The sequence below is a fragment of the Colias philodice genome, chromosome 17 (genome assembly GCF_061535455.1).
Source record: "Colias philodice isolate Cphi_HAF_F1 chromosome 17, ilColPhil1 Martin Lab GWU primary, whole genome shotgun sequence".
Lineage (NCBI taxonomy): Eukaryota > Metazoa > Arthropoda > Insecta > Lepidoptera > Pieridae > Colias > Colias philodice.
Window position 1 is genome coordinate 8,951,933 of NC_143102.1, and position 17,720 is coordinate 8,969,652.

The window sequence follows — 17,720 nt, forward strand, 5'->3', positions numbered from 1 at the left end:
GAACCGAAAGGATGCGTTCAAGTTTATTATATAAAGTAAAACTATATTATAATGATGAACAACTTTATTTTGGTAATTGACAAAGGTATTTGATTTTTAACAATAAAATTAATATTACAGAATTTAAATTTAAGTTGTATTAAATGGAAATGATCCACTGACTATCAAATAACTTTTTAAAAATTAATAATATTGAACGCATTGACAATCAGTGGTTAAAAGTGGCGCCACCTTCATTCAAAGTTATGTTAATTGTTAGTACTAAAATTTTGTATTCGTAGTGCTGGATGGAGAATCACATTTATTCGTGTTTTCCATGAATATATCCTCTTAAAATATTGAATATTTCTGATAGGTGAGAAAAATGCATTAATAATTAATAAAAGTGGTATGAGATTTCGTATAGTGATATGACTTATGACTTTAATCTTGACCTAAAATGTTGGTAATGTCAAAGCCCGGTTTTACTCGCGTTTTCTCATTCACTTTACAATAACTTGTTGTAAATATGCCATCGATATCTAACACATAACATTATACACTAAGCCACCACGTTATGACTCAAAGATTACGATAAAAACATTTGTTTCGCAGTACAAAATTTACAATGTCGAGTGTCGTTCAACTTGGAGATTAGACTGAAATCTGCAAAATGCTGAAATTTATCTCGTTGTTATCTGTTTTTGTTATCATTCGTTCTCCATCATCTGATTTTGCCTTACTAGATGATATTTGGTACTCTGTAATGTGGACCAAGCATGTTTTGTTTATTCAGAAAGGTTGGTTTTACAGTCTTTGTTAAATATAAATATAATCGTCATTATAAGTAAATCGTAAATGGTGTAAGTGTGCCAATCGTGGATTATTTGTGAATTGTATACATAATTTATTAATCTTATATTACATCATAGACAAGGTCCTAGTTCAAATGATGTCAACAATGTGGTGATAACCATATTTTTGTAACCTCTCTTAGGCACAACAACTTGATAAATAGGGATTTTAAGATAAGCAGTCTTTCAAAAAGGTAAAGTTATCATTTGCTTTATTTTATTTGGCATTCAACAATTTTATTAATATTTTACATTTTCATTTAAAAATTTAATGCATTTAAACAAAACAAATCAAATGAATTATATTCAATATATGAATATTACTAATTATACTATTACTAACTATTAAAAAGTTCATATTTATCAATTAGTTTAAAATAGATGAATGGAAATGGGACATTTGTTTGTATAGAAATGTTATTCTAATTGTTTAATAATAATTTTTTCTAATTAGATTTTTGATTTCTATATTCAATGAATACTAGTAAAAACCAATCTTAAATAAATCCTACTAAAACCGCAACTTTGAAAAAAATTCTAATATTGTAACCACACAGCCAACATTATAATCTTTATAATTAAAAGTAAACAGTGTACATAAAGGCCATAGTTACAAAACAATACATAACGTGAAGACTTCTAAACTCCACGTACGATGTCATCGTGGATTATATGTTTATAGATTTAGACTGAAGCATCATGTGGGAAGTTCTAAATATATCCACTCACAATGCCGACACATTTGTGCACAGTACTGTTTGATACAAGAGAAAACTGAGTGCATTATTTGTTATTTTGTGCAATAACAAAGACTTTTAAAACTATTTTTGGGACCAAATGACTTGTATTTCGTTGAAAATGACAATTGGTAGTGTGGTGTGGCGTTTGTGTGATGTTTGGATTTAAAAACCTATTTAATAAGGTAGGGTTTTAATTTTTTTTGTGTATTTAGACAGATGTGTGTCAAAAACTCAATTGTTGTAGGTTGAATGTGTTGTAATAATTTTTTTTTCATGCTATTAATATATTTTTAATTAATGCTACTAAAGTTGCTCATTCACTCATACAACGAAATACAAAAAAATGAAGAAGTAATGTGTCTCTAACTCACTATACAAATTTATTGAAATGTACTTGGATATTTTTTCTTATTGATTGGAAGTAGAAGTTGTAGAATTTTTAACTTATTACACTTAAAAAATGGTTTGTTACATAGAATTTTTTAACATGTCTTTCAGTTACATTCTTACAGTTTAGTTTGGTTAATTTCAATATTTCACAAGCTAAAAAACTTGTGATATATCCTCAATCAACCTACATATATTTTGTATCAACTATGTGTAATATTTAATTAATTGATTGTTAGACCAGCAAGGGTTTAACCAGGCTTGTCAAAAAATTATTTATAAAAAAATATTCTTCATTAAACTCCGCTAATTCTTCTACCATTAAACTTCACATCAATCCCATCAATAAATACTTAATAACAAATCAAATAAAATTACCAATTAATTACCTAACCACCAAAGTGATATATCTGTATACAATGTACATACCGCTACTATCTATAGTCCATGCTATTGAATATGTAACATATAAGCGAGCGTTGTTTATAATTTCGGTCAGTGTTGCTGGCGGGTCGGCGAGATGCACACAGCGAGCGCAGAGGGACAGTACCGGGGGACGAATGGCGCCGCGCTTGGGCGGGATAAGGTGGCCATATTGGACGCTGGCTCGCAGTATGGGAAGGTATTTGTTTACTATCTATATATTTACTAGCTTTAGTGTTACTAGCTTTCAGTCCTGCAGCTTCGTTGAGTCTAAAACTTTATAAAATTGTGTACTAAAAGAAAAAAACTTTCCTCAAGAAGCAAGCTATACATTGCTGAAAACAGTATATATATTGGTGCAGTAGTTTTTGAATTTATTGTGAACAGACAGATACTCCAAAGGACTTTGTTGTATAATATGAAGTGTATAAGTGTGTGATGTGATGTTAAAATGATAAGGCAGGGATGATAGCAATGGTCAAGGTTGAAGGGTGTTTTCTCTGATGATATATTATTAATTGATGCGAACATAAGATGTAAACAAAAATAAATTGTAATTGTTCATACACATTGTAAAGGGTACAAAAATAGATCACTATTAATTTTTATTGGTTTTTTTTGCAGTTTGAAATAAATATTTAATTTAATAAACTCGTAATTGAATATCACACTTGGCACAGACGCAAATTCAAATTTAGCTAGTAATAAGTTTACCTAATTTTGCAAGGGGCATTGAGCGTATACGAAAATTAACTTCTTGTAACATAAAAAAACAGGAATCTCCTATTTATATTGATATATCTCAACATTTCACCATCTGCACTAATATTGTTAAATAAATAATATTAATTAGTTGTAGCATCTCATATAAAATAATCGTTTTTTTTTTAATTCTATAGGATTCATATTCATTTAAAAACTAATAGAGCCAATACAACGAAGTATAATTTTCAAAGCGTGATATTATATTAAAATTAATTCATCTTATAATTGGGTAAGAATACAGCAAAATCTCAGATTCAAATATGTTTATCTTGACTTTTCTGACCCCAAACTCTTATGTATTATTATATTATGTGTTCACTATTCAAGTACAAGTTCAGTATCTCTTAATCTTCTTTTTTTTATATTTTTTATATTTCTTATCATTGGTATTCTAATTTTGGTAAAATTGTGATAAAATACAAGTTATAATCCGTTTTAAGTTTTTTTTTTTCAGAAAACTGTAACAATTTTTAACCGACTTCATTTATGTTAGTTAACTTACTACTGTACTTGTTACTCACTATAATAATTTTGCTACTAAATTAATTAAAAAATGAACGATTGGGGAAACTGTAAGCCGAATTTTTGAATGAATTATAACAATATACTTACTTTAGTTTTATATGTTACTAGCGGTCCGCCCCGGCTTGGCCCGTGGTACCTACATATGAAAAATAGATGTTGGCAGATTCTCAGACTTACCCGATATGCACAGAAAATTTCATGAGAATCGGTCCAGCCGTTTCGGAGGAGTATGGCAACGAAAACTGTGACACGAGAATTTTATGTATTAAAAGATATATTTTTATTTTAAATCCATGGCAGTAGAAAAACTATTGGCAATCGACTTTTCCAATACCTAAAAAGCGTGCTAAGTTTAAACAAGTTTTAATTACATTCAGTTGCTCTTATTAATTATGGAAACGAGTTTCGTGTGTGTTACACGTATCAAAAAATATACTTAACTAAGTAACTATTTATTTCCTGACGTGATTGATAAGTTTCTAAACGTTCAATTAGTGCTCTTGTGTTGTGTAATTGAATCGATGCGTAGCGTAGGTCGCGACTTATGAAATATTATACATACGCGTAGGTAGTTTAAGGGTTGATTAGTGTATAAAAATAAAGATAATTCCGTAAAGAAAACGTTCGAAAACATATTATTATAGACCTGAAATATTGTATGCATGGATGTTTACGGTTTTACCGCTCTTATCCTTATTTTTAACGAGGTCGCATCAAAGGAAGCAGGTTCCAGCTAGTTAATAAAACACTATTCTTTTTAATATAATTTGACAAACTGGATCAGTACATGGCTAATATTTACAGTGTTATTTCTTATACGCTTTTATTAGCTTCACCTGTATGTGTGTATGTAACGAACCCGACATGTTTGTATGTAACGAACTCCCTCAGACTCGATTTTGAGCATAGAAATCTAAATAACAAGACACATAGAAGTGCTATTATGTCATAATTCGTATGAAAACCGCTGTCGCCAAAATCAACACATTTAAACCGATAGCTAAACAATACACACAAGTAAACTATGCCTTTTATTGGACAACTTGATTTTAGTGAAAACTAACTTAAATATTAAATTAAGCTTTTTAATATGTATCCTAACGCACGAATTTACGGTTTATTTTAGAATAACATCCCTAAGTATATGAGACGTTTTGTTTCTTTTTGCTCCAATAATGTTGAAACTGTGTCATTCATTGTTATTTCGATTACTATGGTGACACTCGTAATACTTGTAAATATTCTATAATTTTAAGGAAAAACGGCATTATTTCTAAAAAAAAATATTTACCGATGAAATATTATTCCTTTATTAGTATAATTACAACTTGTGGAAGAATTTCCACAATGGGAAATGCTGAAACACACCATGTTTACACACATACGTCTCCATAGCAACTGAACTGTGACGAACACACTGGTGATGTGAAAGTCACCTGAGTGGCGACAAGGTCACGCGCGCTTACGACTTCTAGTGTCTTGTTATTTAGATTTCTATGATTTTGAGTCACTACAAACGGATAGATTTAAGTCAAACTTTAAACACTTATTAAGGATCGGTGATACTAACGTTTGCCTTATTTAAACCTAATTTATCTTGTATTCATTTTAGTGTTTTGGCAATTACTATTACTAAATACTGTTTTCTTTCAATAATTTCATAAGTTTAAGCGTGTTTTTAAACCATTCACAGGTGATAGACCGCCGCGTGCGCGAGCTATGCGTGGAATCGGACATACTCCCGCTCGACACGCCGGCCTACCACCTCAAGGAGGCCGGCTACCGCGCGATCATCATATCGGGCGGGCCCAACTCGGTGTACGCGGAGGACGCGCCGAGATATGACGCGGATATATTCAAAATTGGATTGCCGGTTTTAGGTAAGTTATAATAAAAAAAGAGCGTGTGTGGCGAGCACACGTGTCAGAAGTGAAACTTCTTTGGCACGATTCAATGATACCTGACTGCATGACGTGACGGTATTGCCATGACGCGACCTTGAAATTCACTCTCAACGCGCCCAATAATCTATGTTAAAGCAATAGTATTATGTTTAAATTTAATGTCAGAGTCAGTCAAATTAACCTGTAGCGTAATATATTTAATAGTATTTAAAATTGTTCACTATTCCAGGAATATGCTACGGTATGCAAATGCTGAATAAGGAGTTCGGTGGTTCCGTACTGCGTAAGGAAGCTCGAGAGGATGGACAGTATGAGGTTGAGGTGGAAACCACATGCCCATTGTTCAAGTAAATAATACAATAAAATACTTGGTTTTATAGCTTTAAATAAAAGAACATTATTATTAGTATTTTTAGTTAATTGATAAAATTAACTGAAATAATAAAGAAAAACAAGAATGACAATTAGACAATGCTGCAAGTAGAAAGAGACAAACATAGTTTTTGTAGATTGAGAGATCTTTTAGCAGTTGAGTTTCTTGATTTTATAAAAATACTTGCTGTCCCCACAAACATTGTTCTACCTTACTCTTATCACTTCTGGGTATGAAAAATAAATGTTGTCCGAATGTTACAAAATAAATGTAACCTAGCTACCTACCTACTCGATATACACATCAAACATAAGAATCGGTCAAGGCGTTTCCGAGGAATTTAACTTCAAATTAGATTTTTGAAGTCAAAACTTCTTTAGCGGCGTTGAGCACTTTTTCTGTAATGGGTATAAAATCTTAAACTCGCGTCAGGACACGTGACCTACGCCTACCCTACCACGCGTAAGACGGATACCATTCCAAAATATCAAACATGCTCAACGTTAATAATCAAGTTTTCACTTCTGCCGGCACTCCCGGAGTGCAACCCGTCTTTTTTTATTTCTATGTTTTTTCGCAATATCAATAAAAATTTCACAGCCGCTTAGAAAAACTCCAGCCAGTGCTTCTAACTCACGGGGACAGCGTGCAAAAGGTCGGGGATCGATTCCGCGTCGGTGCACAATCGTCCAACCACTTGATTGCGGCGATATACAATGAGCAGATGCGACTGTATGGTGTACAGTTTCATCCGGAGGTAAATTTTATTGGAATAATAGAAAAACTCATTTTTATCAGTAACATTTTGATGAAAAATATAAAAGATAGATATGTAGACAACTTAACTCACAATCGGCAAATAAAGTATGACATAGTAACAAGTAAACTAAAATCGCCTATTAAAAGGTCGTCAATAATGTTCCGAGTGTTACGTTCATTCAAATTTACACCTTATGTCGTGGTAATAAGGTTTAAAGTCTATTGTATAAGCTTATTAGAAAACTCTGCCAAATAGACGCGTAGGCAGAGTTTTGTTTCAGACAAAATTTTGAGTAAGTCTAATATTGTTATTTGGAATCTATAAACGGATATTTAGCTATACATTATATTAATTAGATATTTTTTGAAGTGAAACTTTTTATCGGGGTTGGAAAAAATTTAGTGTAACATTTTTTTGTTACGCGTGACATTTTTCCGTTACGCGCCATCTTTTTCTTATCCATACCACGCGTGATTCGACGTATTTCTGTAAAGTTGCATATAAGTAGTAAATTATTTTTTGAAAAATAAGGTCATAAAGAAGTTTCACTTCTTACGTGTGTAAGAAGTGCACGCACACATTTTTTCTTCTTGTCTTTTTCTAATAAAAACCCATTATTTAGGTGGATCTAACGCCCAAAGGCAAGCAGATGCTGTCGAACTTTTTATTCGACATAGCGGGCATGTCGCGCACGTTCACGCTTCGCTCGCGTCGCGACGCGTGCGTGCAGTACATACGCGACACTGTTGGCGATAATAAAGTGCTTGTGAGTATATAATAATATATTTTTTTAATAGGATATTTACGATTACCTGGATCTTATTTTGGACAATTATAATTATCAGATTTTTATTATCATACATATATTTTTATAATTCTTATTCATAAATATATACCTGTCATGATACAATTATTGCAATTATTCTTCGAAAGTAGTTTTGTGGTGGCTAAGTCGTAGAGAAATAAGAAATTGATCATAAAATGTTTTTATACTATAAGCTAAGTCATAAATTATAAGCTTAATTAGGTGATTGAGTAATAATAATACTTTGACGATTTTAATCGTTTTTGGTTTATCTTTTATTCAGGTTTTAGTAAGCGGCGGTGTGGATTCGACGGTATGCGCTGCGTTGTTGAGAACAGCGCTACGAGAGGATCAGGTTATCGCTCTGCACATTGATAATGGTAATTATTATATTTTATAACTACCCTACATACAATAATGATTTATTTATTTGAAGTTGCAGTATTTGATATGTTTTTTTTTTCATGAAAATTAGGAATCCTTAAACCTAACTGGTCTTTGTTCATTGTTAATTGAAATTGATCATATTATGTAGGAAATTAAAATATAATGATCTTTTACAGGTTTCATGCGTAAAAACGAAAGTGCCAAAGTCGAGAGGTGTCTTCGTGAGCTCGGAGTCCGTTTACACGTCATAAATGCCGGTCATCAGGTAAGTTTGTGATATTTTTACATGAAATTATAAAATTCTTGAAAATCTCAAATCGTTTATTCTATATTTTCATAATTTATAATTAGGTATACTTATAATATGATGATTATCTCTTCAGCTTTATTTGTTGTAAGGGCCGATTTTTTAATGCTTGGATAAAACTTATCCGTCCAATAAAGTATTACACGATAATATTAATTATGTCACGTAAACTGTCAAATACGGGCAATTAGAATACGTTTTTAAAATGGTAGTTTTATACATTATTCGACGAATAAGTTTTAACCAAGGATTGAAAAATCAGTCCTAATTGTAATATTAATTTTTTTTTCATTCATTGAAATGTAGTGTGAGGAATATTCTTTCATGTTCTGACTAATCTATAAAAAGTATCATTGTTTAGGAGAAAGATATCGCGGTTAAAACTTAAATGTAATAAATTATTTATGTACATCAATAATATTGATTGTACCCAGTTCCGGCAAGGCAGCACAACAGTGCGCGAGGCGGGCGGGCGCACGCGGCACACGCCGCTGCTCTGCCAGACCACCGCGCCCGAGGACAAGCGCAAGATCATCGGCGACGTGTTCATGCGCGTCGCCGAGCAGGCCGTGCGCGACCTGCTTAATGTGCAGTGAGTGATGCGCTTTATGGGCGTTTGAATTTGGAATGTTGTGTTTGTAACTGGCCTATTATGCTCAACGTGCAGTGAGTGACGAGCTTTATCGTATAGGAGCTAGCAACGTTGACAAGAGAGAATTTTAGTATACTTGGTTCTTTGATATACTGTAAAAATTATGTCTGATGGATCTATCTAAAGGTAAAAGATTAAAAATTACGCGTTAATAAATGACTTTAATTTACGGATACTTTCCTGTGCGCACTAATAAACGCAACCACTACCGCCAGCCAGACAGCTCGGACTCTAACCGAAATAGCAAAAGAAACAGTATATCAAAAACCCAACTATACTAAAATGACTTTTTTTAAAACGTTACTAGCTCCCGTACCATTATGTACATTTGAATTTGGAATGTTGTGTTTGTAACTGGCCAGGAATTTGGAATGTTTGAGGTTTTTGTTACTGGCCAGTTATGCTGAACGTGCAGTGTGTGGAGGGGGATTTGAATTTGGAATGTTTGAGTTTTGCTTGTTTGTAACCAGCCAGTTGTTGACTATGGTGAATATCTGATGAATGTGCGATGTGAGAGGCGGTTTGTAAATTTATAATTGGGAATGTTTTGATTTGTTTGTGTTTTTATAGTGATGCTTCATACCAGTGTGAATGTAATGAACGTAGTTTTTGTTTTAGTACGAAAGAGGAAGATGAAAGTGTGATTTGTTTCGAGTGATTTTAATATATATTTTATCTAATATAATAATATGTTTTATGTTTTCTCAGAGAGGACCAAGTGCTCCTCGGCCAAGGTACTCTCCGACCAGATCTAATCGAGTCCGCATCATCAATGGCGTCAAACAACGCGGCCACAATAAAGACGCACCATAACGACACGGAGCTCGTGCGGGCGTTACGTGCCCGTGGTAGGGTGGTGGAACCGCTCAAGGACTTCCATAAGGACGAGGTGAATACCCTGTATTAAAACTTTCTTAATTATTTAATCTTACTAATTGCAAGATGGACACAAAACGAAAAAAAGCAAAAAGATACTGTGGAGTATTCAATTGTTTAATTACATACATATACATCAATACACACACAAATAATTTCGCCTTTATAATATTAGTAGGATTACATATTTCAAAAGAAATCAGTTAAGTAATAAATTAATTTACTAGTGAGGTAACAATGATACGATTTTATGTTTCGTCCGAAACAAAATCAATTCCAGATATTTTTTACACATACACAAGCAACCCTAGTCCGCGGCTCTTTCAATACGTATAGTCACATATAACTTATTACGAACCGTCGTCCCGTGAATTAAGGCCTATATTCCATTAAAAAAATTGGTAGGCATGAAAACGTGCTCGACCTGGAACGCGAGCTAAATTAAATCATATTGTTTAACAGATTGCGTATATATTTCTTTGAAAACCATTACGGAGAAAAGCTTCTGTAGCTAACTACTAGTTAGTATTCTGTGGTAATGTTTGAGTTTAGAATTGTACGATCTATAATCTATAAAAAATTACGAACCCAACTACAATATATATAAATACTAATACAATCACAGGTGCGCATCCTGGGTGCAGAACTAGGCTTGCCCGCGGCGTTGGTAGAAAGGCAGCCGTTCCCCGGGCCCGGGCTGGCGGTGCGCGTGCTGTGCCAGGACGAGCCCTACGCGGACCGGGACTTCGCTGAGACGCAGGTATGGGGTATATACAGGGTGTGGGGTGTGCGGGTAGTTGTGAAAAAAATGAGATAGGAAAATATATTTTCTTTTAACCCATTGACCACCGAGCGGCCCGATCGGGCCGCGACACAATAGATTTTCTATTGTGTCTGTGATTCCGGGACTGAGGGATTAATTTACAAATATTCGAAAAGTTACGAAACAACCGGTTTGGTTGGGAAAATGTGGGTAGTTTATAAAAATAGAAATTTTTATGTTGAATACAATATGTAGGTGTTTTAGAATTTGTAGGTGAGGTAGGTTAGAATATATTTTCTGTAAGACAGTGCAGAGTGATAACACTTAACATATTATGTAAATGTTAAGCTGATTGTTTATGATAATTGTGCCTTAACAACGTTAAAATAATAATTAGCTATTCTCGAGTTAAACCACTTTTGTCGATTCATTTTTATGACATATATTTTCTACACATACAAACATGCTATTGTTCTCCACGCCAGGTGATAGTGAAGATAATGGTCGAGTACGCGTCCATGTGCGTCAAGTGCCACGCGCTGCTCGGGCGCGTGTCGAACGCGACGACGGCCACCGAGCAGGCGGAGCTGCGGCGCATCTCGTCCACCGGCCCGCTGGTGGCCACGCTGCTGCCCGTGCGCTCCGTCGGCGTGCAAGGTGCGTGCGCACCGCGCGGCGGTCGCGCGCCGACTGACAGACTGAAGCCGCTTCAGACAGTCAGTGCGTGACCGTGAACCGCTTGAGTGAAGCATGCGTGTTGCGTGTGACGTCACGAGTGCTTTGTTTTTTTGTTGGCGGCCTGTAAACATTTTGAACGAGATGTTCGATGATACACGCTAAAATGATACTATACTTTTTTTGTTGAGTGCCAGCAACAAAAAAAGAAACTTATTTTCCTTGTGAACTGATGGCTAGATTTGGTTGTGACTGTCGCATAGTACATAGTGAAAAATAACTTTATTACAACTGTATATTATGCAGGGAGTATTAAATTTCACCCAATAGTTTGCGTGCGTAGATTTTTGTTTGAATTTTTTATTTATTTAAGCTAATAAAGTTGTACAGACATAGTAGCAACAATGACAAAGCAGAAATAACTAAAAGTATATTATACCTAGGTGATGGACGCACGTACAGTTATGCAGTGGCGCTATCTACGGAGCGCTACCCGCCCGACTGGAAGGACATGCAGTACTTAGCGCGGATCATACCGCGCGTCTGCCACAATGTTAACAGGTATGTAATGTTATTGAAGTGAAACTTCTTTATCGGGGTTGGACAAAAATTTTGTGTAACATTTTTGCGTTACGCCGTACGCGTGACATTTTTGCGTTACGCCGTACGCGTGACATTTTTGCGTTACGCCATACTCGTGACATTTTTAAGGTCATAAAGAAGTTTCACTTCTTACGTGTGTACTCTAGTACACGCATACCTTTTTTTATTATGCAAATAATTGTTCGGGTGCTTTAGAAAAGGTTAATTTCATAGATATTGTAATTATTTATTGAATATTTTCAAAATAAACACTTAAACAGGTTAAATAATAGATAATAGATATTGTTGTAAGTAATGCAAGGTGCTAAAATCCTATATATTTTCAACAAATACACTTTTTTTTAGATTTTTCTACAATCAATATATTAGATAACAAACTTATATTTGCGAGTATAGAGAAACAAAAGATATTTTGGAAAATTTTACAGATAACATAACAAGCCTGTTTTTATAAAAAAAAATGTTTTGCGCCTCATCTTGTTTTTTTTGCCTATGTAATTAATAATGAATGTGATAAATATTTCTCGACGCATGACATATACTGAGCCAGGACCCTTTCACAGCCATAACACTTATTAACAACCTATTTACTTATTTATTTATTATGTATTAAATTGTTATATGTGTTTTGTGTTTTTTATTTGTATTTTTTCTATGTTAAGTATTGTGATTGTCAGTTGTAATAATGTGTTATTTTTGTGAATAAATGTTTGTCTATTGTCTATAAAGGGTGTGCTACGCGTTCGGCGGTCTGATAAAGGAACAGATAACGGACATAACGCCGACGTTCCTCACGCAGCAAGTCATATCGACGATACGGCAGGCGGACGATTTGGCCACACAGGTATTGAATACGAATTTATATCAATAAGTTATAGAAAAAGACCTGATAAAAACTTTTGTTCTAATATCTTATCAAATTAGAAATTCGATTTCGAATCGATTTTATTTTAACATTTTTTTTTTGTAAAAATAGTTTTTTCCTTCTTTTACTACATTCTCCTAAGTATGTAGTTGTTAATTAATATCCCAGTTTTTTTTCTCTTCATAATGGTGCGATACCCGCACGCAGTTTTTTATCAAGTGACGAATGCCTCTCTTAGGGTGCATTACCACCAATAATGTGCGAGGAATGTGTTTGTAAATAACCAATCATTTAGTTTGAAGCGTTTAGTGTTTTAAAATTACGCGGGTGTTAGTATAATGAGTTACGCGGGTGGTAGTATAACTTACGCGGGTGTTAGTATAACAAATTACGCGGGTGTTAATGTTACAAATTACGCGGGCGTTAGTATAACAACTTACGCGGGTGTGTAGCAAATTACGCGGGTGTTAGTATAACTTACGCCGGTGTTAGAATAACAACTTACGCGGGTGTTAGTATAACAACTTACGCGGGTGTTAGTACAATTACGGAGGTGTTAGTATAAAAACTTAAGCAGGTGTTAGTATAACAAGTTACGCGGGTGTTAGTAATACTATAACAACTTACGCAGGCGTTAGTACAACTACGGAGGTGTTAGTATAACTCACGCAGGTGTTAGTACAACTACGGAGGTGTTAGTATAACTTACGCAGGTTTTAGTACAACTACGGAGGTGTTAGTATAAAAACTTACGCAGGTGTTAGTATAACAACTTACGCTGGTGTTACGCAACTTTGTTGTCAAGTGTCTGAGTCTCTCTAAACCTTACCAGGTGTTAGTGTCGAGCGGTTACGCGCCGCGTATAGCGCAAATGCCGGTGGTACTGATCCCGGTGCACTTCGACCGCGACGCGGCCGTGCGCGCGCCGTCCTGCCAGCGCTCGCTCGTGCTGCGCCCGTTCCTCACCGCGGACTTCATGACCGGCGTGCCCGCGCTGCCCGGCTCCGACGTGATGCCGCAGGACGTGAGTAGTGGACAGACAGACACACACACACACATATACACACACATATGTGTAGCGACAGCTCGCTCTGAATTGCGCAAACGAAATGTTTTCGCTACTAATCTAATCGGCTAATCGAGTAGACTGGTCGAGGTCGAGGCTCCTCCCTTTTTCAATGGAGGAATTCCACCTTTTTTCCTTCACACATATACACGTCAGTGGTCCCCCCCCACACATACACACATACACACAAATAAAGATGGTACAAAATACCCAGTGCAGATTTTTTGCGTGCGATTTTCATGATTATCTCATTCAATTTACGAGTATGCGCTTCACTTTGCATTTTGGAATAATGAAGCCCTTTTATGTAAATTATCTTAATATATTTCATTTGTTATGAATATTATTATTCAATAATACAAAGAAAACGAACAAAATAAATCAAATTGTTTGACTACCTTCATCAATAATTTTCACGAACATTATACATACTTAGTTATTAAAATGATATTTTGTATGTGCAGGTGGTGGACAGAATGCGCAAGGAGCTAGTGAGCGTGCCGGGCATATCGCGGGTGCTGTACGACCTCACGCCCAAACCGCCCGCCACAACCGAGTGGGAATGATCGCCTCAATGCCTTCCTTTTATATATATTTTTTTACTCAAGCACCCACGGCAGCGGTCCCATATTTTGTTATTCAGATAGTACCGAATAAAACATACATTTTGTATATTAACGGTACTGTTCATGTTGAATTTGTTAGTGTTATATCCTTTAGCGCAGTCAGTTGGACATGTGACGATAGTGCGTAGACAAATTATTGTTCTGTGTTGTTGATGTACATAATAAAGTTACTGCATGTATAGCCCCATACTAAATGTTATAAAATCAGCCTTGTCCACAGCAGCTCTTAAAATGTTTTTATACGATTCTGTTGTTTTAATATTTTTACAGAAAACTATTTTGTAAACAACTGCAATCGGGTTTTAAACAAATTAAGAGAATTGCAAAGTATTTGTTTGCACGGTGTCATTCTGAATGTTGTTAAGAAAACCGTGCATTTGATGGAGGTTAATTTCTTTTTGTTATTATTATCAATTGAGTTATCGAATGGGACCACTGCCAATAATGAATTTGTAAATAAATTGGTGAACGGATACGCGCGTATATTTAGCTCCACTGTTTTGTAACGTGTAGTATAACTATCGAAGGCTGTGTAAAATATAAAGCCAACAGATATTTGCACTCCAAATATAAATCTTGTATGAAATCAGACGCATTGTTTTATGGAATGGTTCAGTGTTATTGACTGGAGGTTTCATAATAAAAATTATATTATTGCTTTATTTTCACCTGGCTTTTTATTTATACCTTGTTCACAATTTTATTTGATAATTATAAATTATAAAAATTATGATTATTCAGACACAACAAACATAAACAAAATATATTTTAAGAAAACAATTATGTGTGAAACAAAACTTTAAAAGCAGACTTGGAAGTATCATATTTGTGCACATTATTAATGTCTTTAAACTAATTAATTCAATACTTACATTGGCAAAATTGTGGCAACGCAGTACTACCATAAATTAAAATATTGAATTGAATTACATAATGTAAGTATAATAAATACAGAAAACATTCCTCAAGCACTACACAAAATAATCAAATTCATATAACTTAATCATTAGCTGTCAGGAACAAGTAAATTTATATTCTTCCCAGCAGTTACTTGTCCTCCAATAAATGTCTCCTCCTCCCCACGAAGGGAAAGGCCCTCGGTAATCGTAACATTCTTTTCTCTTAACATTGGCGCCTTTTCCCATCTTGATCCATTGCAATTTTTGCAAGAATGTAGTGGTAACAATTCTAATGAAACTGTTCTGTTCTTACAATCCGCACATTTGAAGAACCTTTTAAATGTGTCTAGTACTTTTAGGGGATGCCGTTCATCTTTACATATTTGTGCCGCTGAAAATGCTGTATATTTACATTTCACGCATCTGACCGCCTTACACGCTATTTTAAATGTATTCAACATTTTTTCCTCCATGGCTTCCTTCTTTTCTAATTTATTGAAGTATTTTTCTTGTTCATCATCTTCATGTTGTTTTATTAAATTTTCATGGGCCGAAGTAGCCTCTAAAATCTTTTTAAACCTTTCTGACATTACTTGTTTACCATTCTCCGGCTTAGAAACTACTTTTACAATAGGTTTTCCGATTTTTGATTTTTTACAACTATTTTCATCAGTATCTGATTCAGTTAATAGTTTTTCTAGGGCTCTTTTTTTACCAGCTTCTGTTCCTTTAATATTGTTTGGATCTATTTTCTCAATGCCTCCTTCTTGTTGAATTAATCTTAAAGCTTTTAGCTTAGCTTTCTCAACAGAGCGCTGTCTATAAGATATATTGAGATCAATTACTCCACCTCCCTTCAATCCAAAACCTTTGCCTAATGTGGGAGAATTGGCCACTTTTTGAGCTAGAGTTTGATTACTTGGGCTCTGATTCAAATTATTAAGTCTCTCCACATCACTAACTTTTTGTATTTTAGGACTATGTAAAAGTCCACTTTTGTTCTGAATAATGCCTGTTCCACAGGGTGCTTTATTTGTCATTAATGTATCAGTCTCTGATATGAAATAGTCACTCAAAGACATAAGTCTATTTTGATCTCTGTCTTTTACTGGTTTACTATTACCTGAAGGTAATGCTGAATATGATTTGCCGCCATAAATAAATGTATCCTTTCCAAACACTTTATTTTGGAGATTAACTAGTCCTTTACCCATAGTAGATGATTGCAGTTCTTGTCTCCTTGAGAACTTTTGATATTCTTGTTTGATATGGTAAATACAGTGTTCACCTTGACTCATATTAACAAATGCAGTACATGGTTCTCCATTCTTCTTTTTACTTTTACAAATACCTAAATCTTTAGATTGACCAAGAATCATGACTTTTTCTGAGTTATCTACGCTTAGGCAAGCTTGATCTTTACTGTTCTCTGATCTGTCAAGAACGTTGGGATTTAAGACAGCAACAACTGTTCCTTCAGAAGATTTCCACAAATCATTGTAAGCTTTGCGGAATAAAAACATTGAAACTGTCTTTAAATCGTCTTTCATGTCACTTAAGGTCCAAATGATAAATTGATTTCCTTTCTGAGATTTCTTTGTTGCACTTTTTTTGACGATAACTCCTGCAATCACCCAATCTTTAGAAAGGTCTTCGTTTTCAACATGTCTTTTCACCCGTAGCATGTTAACAGCTTCTCTGCCTTGCATCCGATCCAATAGTGCTGAGCTTGAAATGAGTGGCTTAGTTATCCGAATCCCAAATATGGGATCCGTAAAAACATCACCGGGCAATTTTTTTTTACTTTCTGGAACCCCAAAGAATTGCTTATTGCTTTGTTCACTGGAGCTTTCAGGAGTTTTTTTGAAAGAGGACTGTTTAGCTACTTTTAATTCAATATTCGTTTGTCGTAATCTACTTTCGAATTCAATTCTTTTGTCAATTTGCTCGTGTTCTTTATGATCTAAAGATTTCTTCACCAACGCACCATATTGGCTATATTTCCTTTCTGTATAATTTCGTTTTTCCTCGTCGTCTGAAGAATCCGTGTCACCATTATGTATTACTGACGATTCGACAGCAATATTCTCGTCCACCTTCTCATTCGAAGTATTTTTAAAAATGTCAACTTCTTTTATAATTATTGATTCTTTAACATTTTTATCACAACTTTCTTCGTTCAGGTCAGCACTCAATAGTTCTTCCAATTGTGCGAGTTCATCATTAGTATCCATTTTTAATAATATTCCTGAAGCACAGGGTTTTATTTTTTATTTATAAAGTGGAGATAATGCTGTTTCTTGTTTCTTGTGGCAATTACAAAACTTACAAAATAACAAACATAGACGAAAAGGCGCGAAAAGCATAGGTATATTTGTTGACAAATGACAGCTGATCGACACAGAACAACCAAGAAGCTTATATCTAATACACTGGAGATTGCACTATGACCATTAACTTGTAACAAGAAAATATGACCTAGAATG

General features: G+C 34.6%; 2 protein-coding genes across 3 annotated transcripts; one reads left to right on the forward strand and one right to left on the reverse strand.

Annotated features, from left to right (window-relative positions):
- Nucleotides 1-220: 220 nt before the first annotated feature.
- On the forward strand, nucleotides 221-15,003 carry bur (GMP synthase burgundy). Of its 2 annotated transcripts, none has more exons than XM_089705978.1 (16): nucleotides 221-355; nucleotides 2,460-2,582; nucleotides 5,367-5,553; nucleotides 5,807-5,924; nucleotides 6,551-6,707; nucleotides 7,333-7,476; nucleotides 7,799-7,895; nucleotides 8,079-8,167; nucleotides 8,644-8,801; nucleotides 9,570-9,750; nucleotides 10,363-10,497; nucleotides 10,986-11,157; nucleotides 11,619-11,736; nucleotides 12,508-12,622; nucleotides 13,476-13,667; nucleotides 14,174-15,003. In XM_089705978.1, exons 2-16 carry the CDS (start codon nucleotides 2,481-2,483, stop codon nucleotides 14,273-14,275), a joined length of 2,067 nt encoding a protein of 688 aa, XP_089562104.1. In that variant the 5' UTR covers nucleotides 221-355; nucleotides 2,460-2,480; the 3' UTR covers nucleotides 14,276-15,003. The 2 variants fall into 2 exon arrangements, with proteins under 2 accessions (XP_089562104.1, XP_089562103.1); XM_089705977.1 differs by lacking the exon at nucleotides 221-355 and adding an exon at nucleotides 1,711-1,755.
- Nucleotides 14,480-17,601, reverse strand: Mcm10 (minichromosome maintenance 10 homolog). The gene has a single exon (XM_089705976.1). The coding sequence runs from the start codon at nucleotides 17,466-17,468 to the stop codon at nucleotides 15,342-15,344; it is 2,127 nt and encodes a 708-aa protein (XP_089562102.1). The 5' UTR covers nucleotides 17,469-17,601; the 3' UTR covers nucleotides 14,480-15,341.
- Nucleotides 17,602-17,720: the final 119 nt, after the last annotated feature.

Excerpts from the sequence above, each read along its gene's own strand:
- Mcm10 (XM_089705976.1), bottom strand. The coding sequence starts at position 17,468 with ATGGATACTAATGATGAACTCGCACAATTGGAAGAACTATTGAGTGCT.
- bur (XM_089705977.1), top strand. The coding sequence starts at position 1,726 with ATGTTTGGATTTAAAAACCTATTTAATAAG. Across the intron at positions 9,751-10,362 it reads AGGACTTCCATAAGGACGAG|GTGCGCATCCTGGGTGCAGA; the intron begins GTGAATACCCTG and ends ATACAATCACAG. Across the intron at positions 11,158-11,618 it reads GCGCTCCGTCGGCGTGCAAG|GTGATGGACGCACGTACAGT; the intron begins GTGCGTGCGCAC and ends TATTATACCTAG.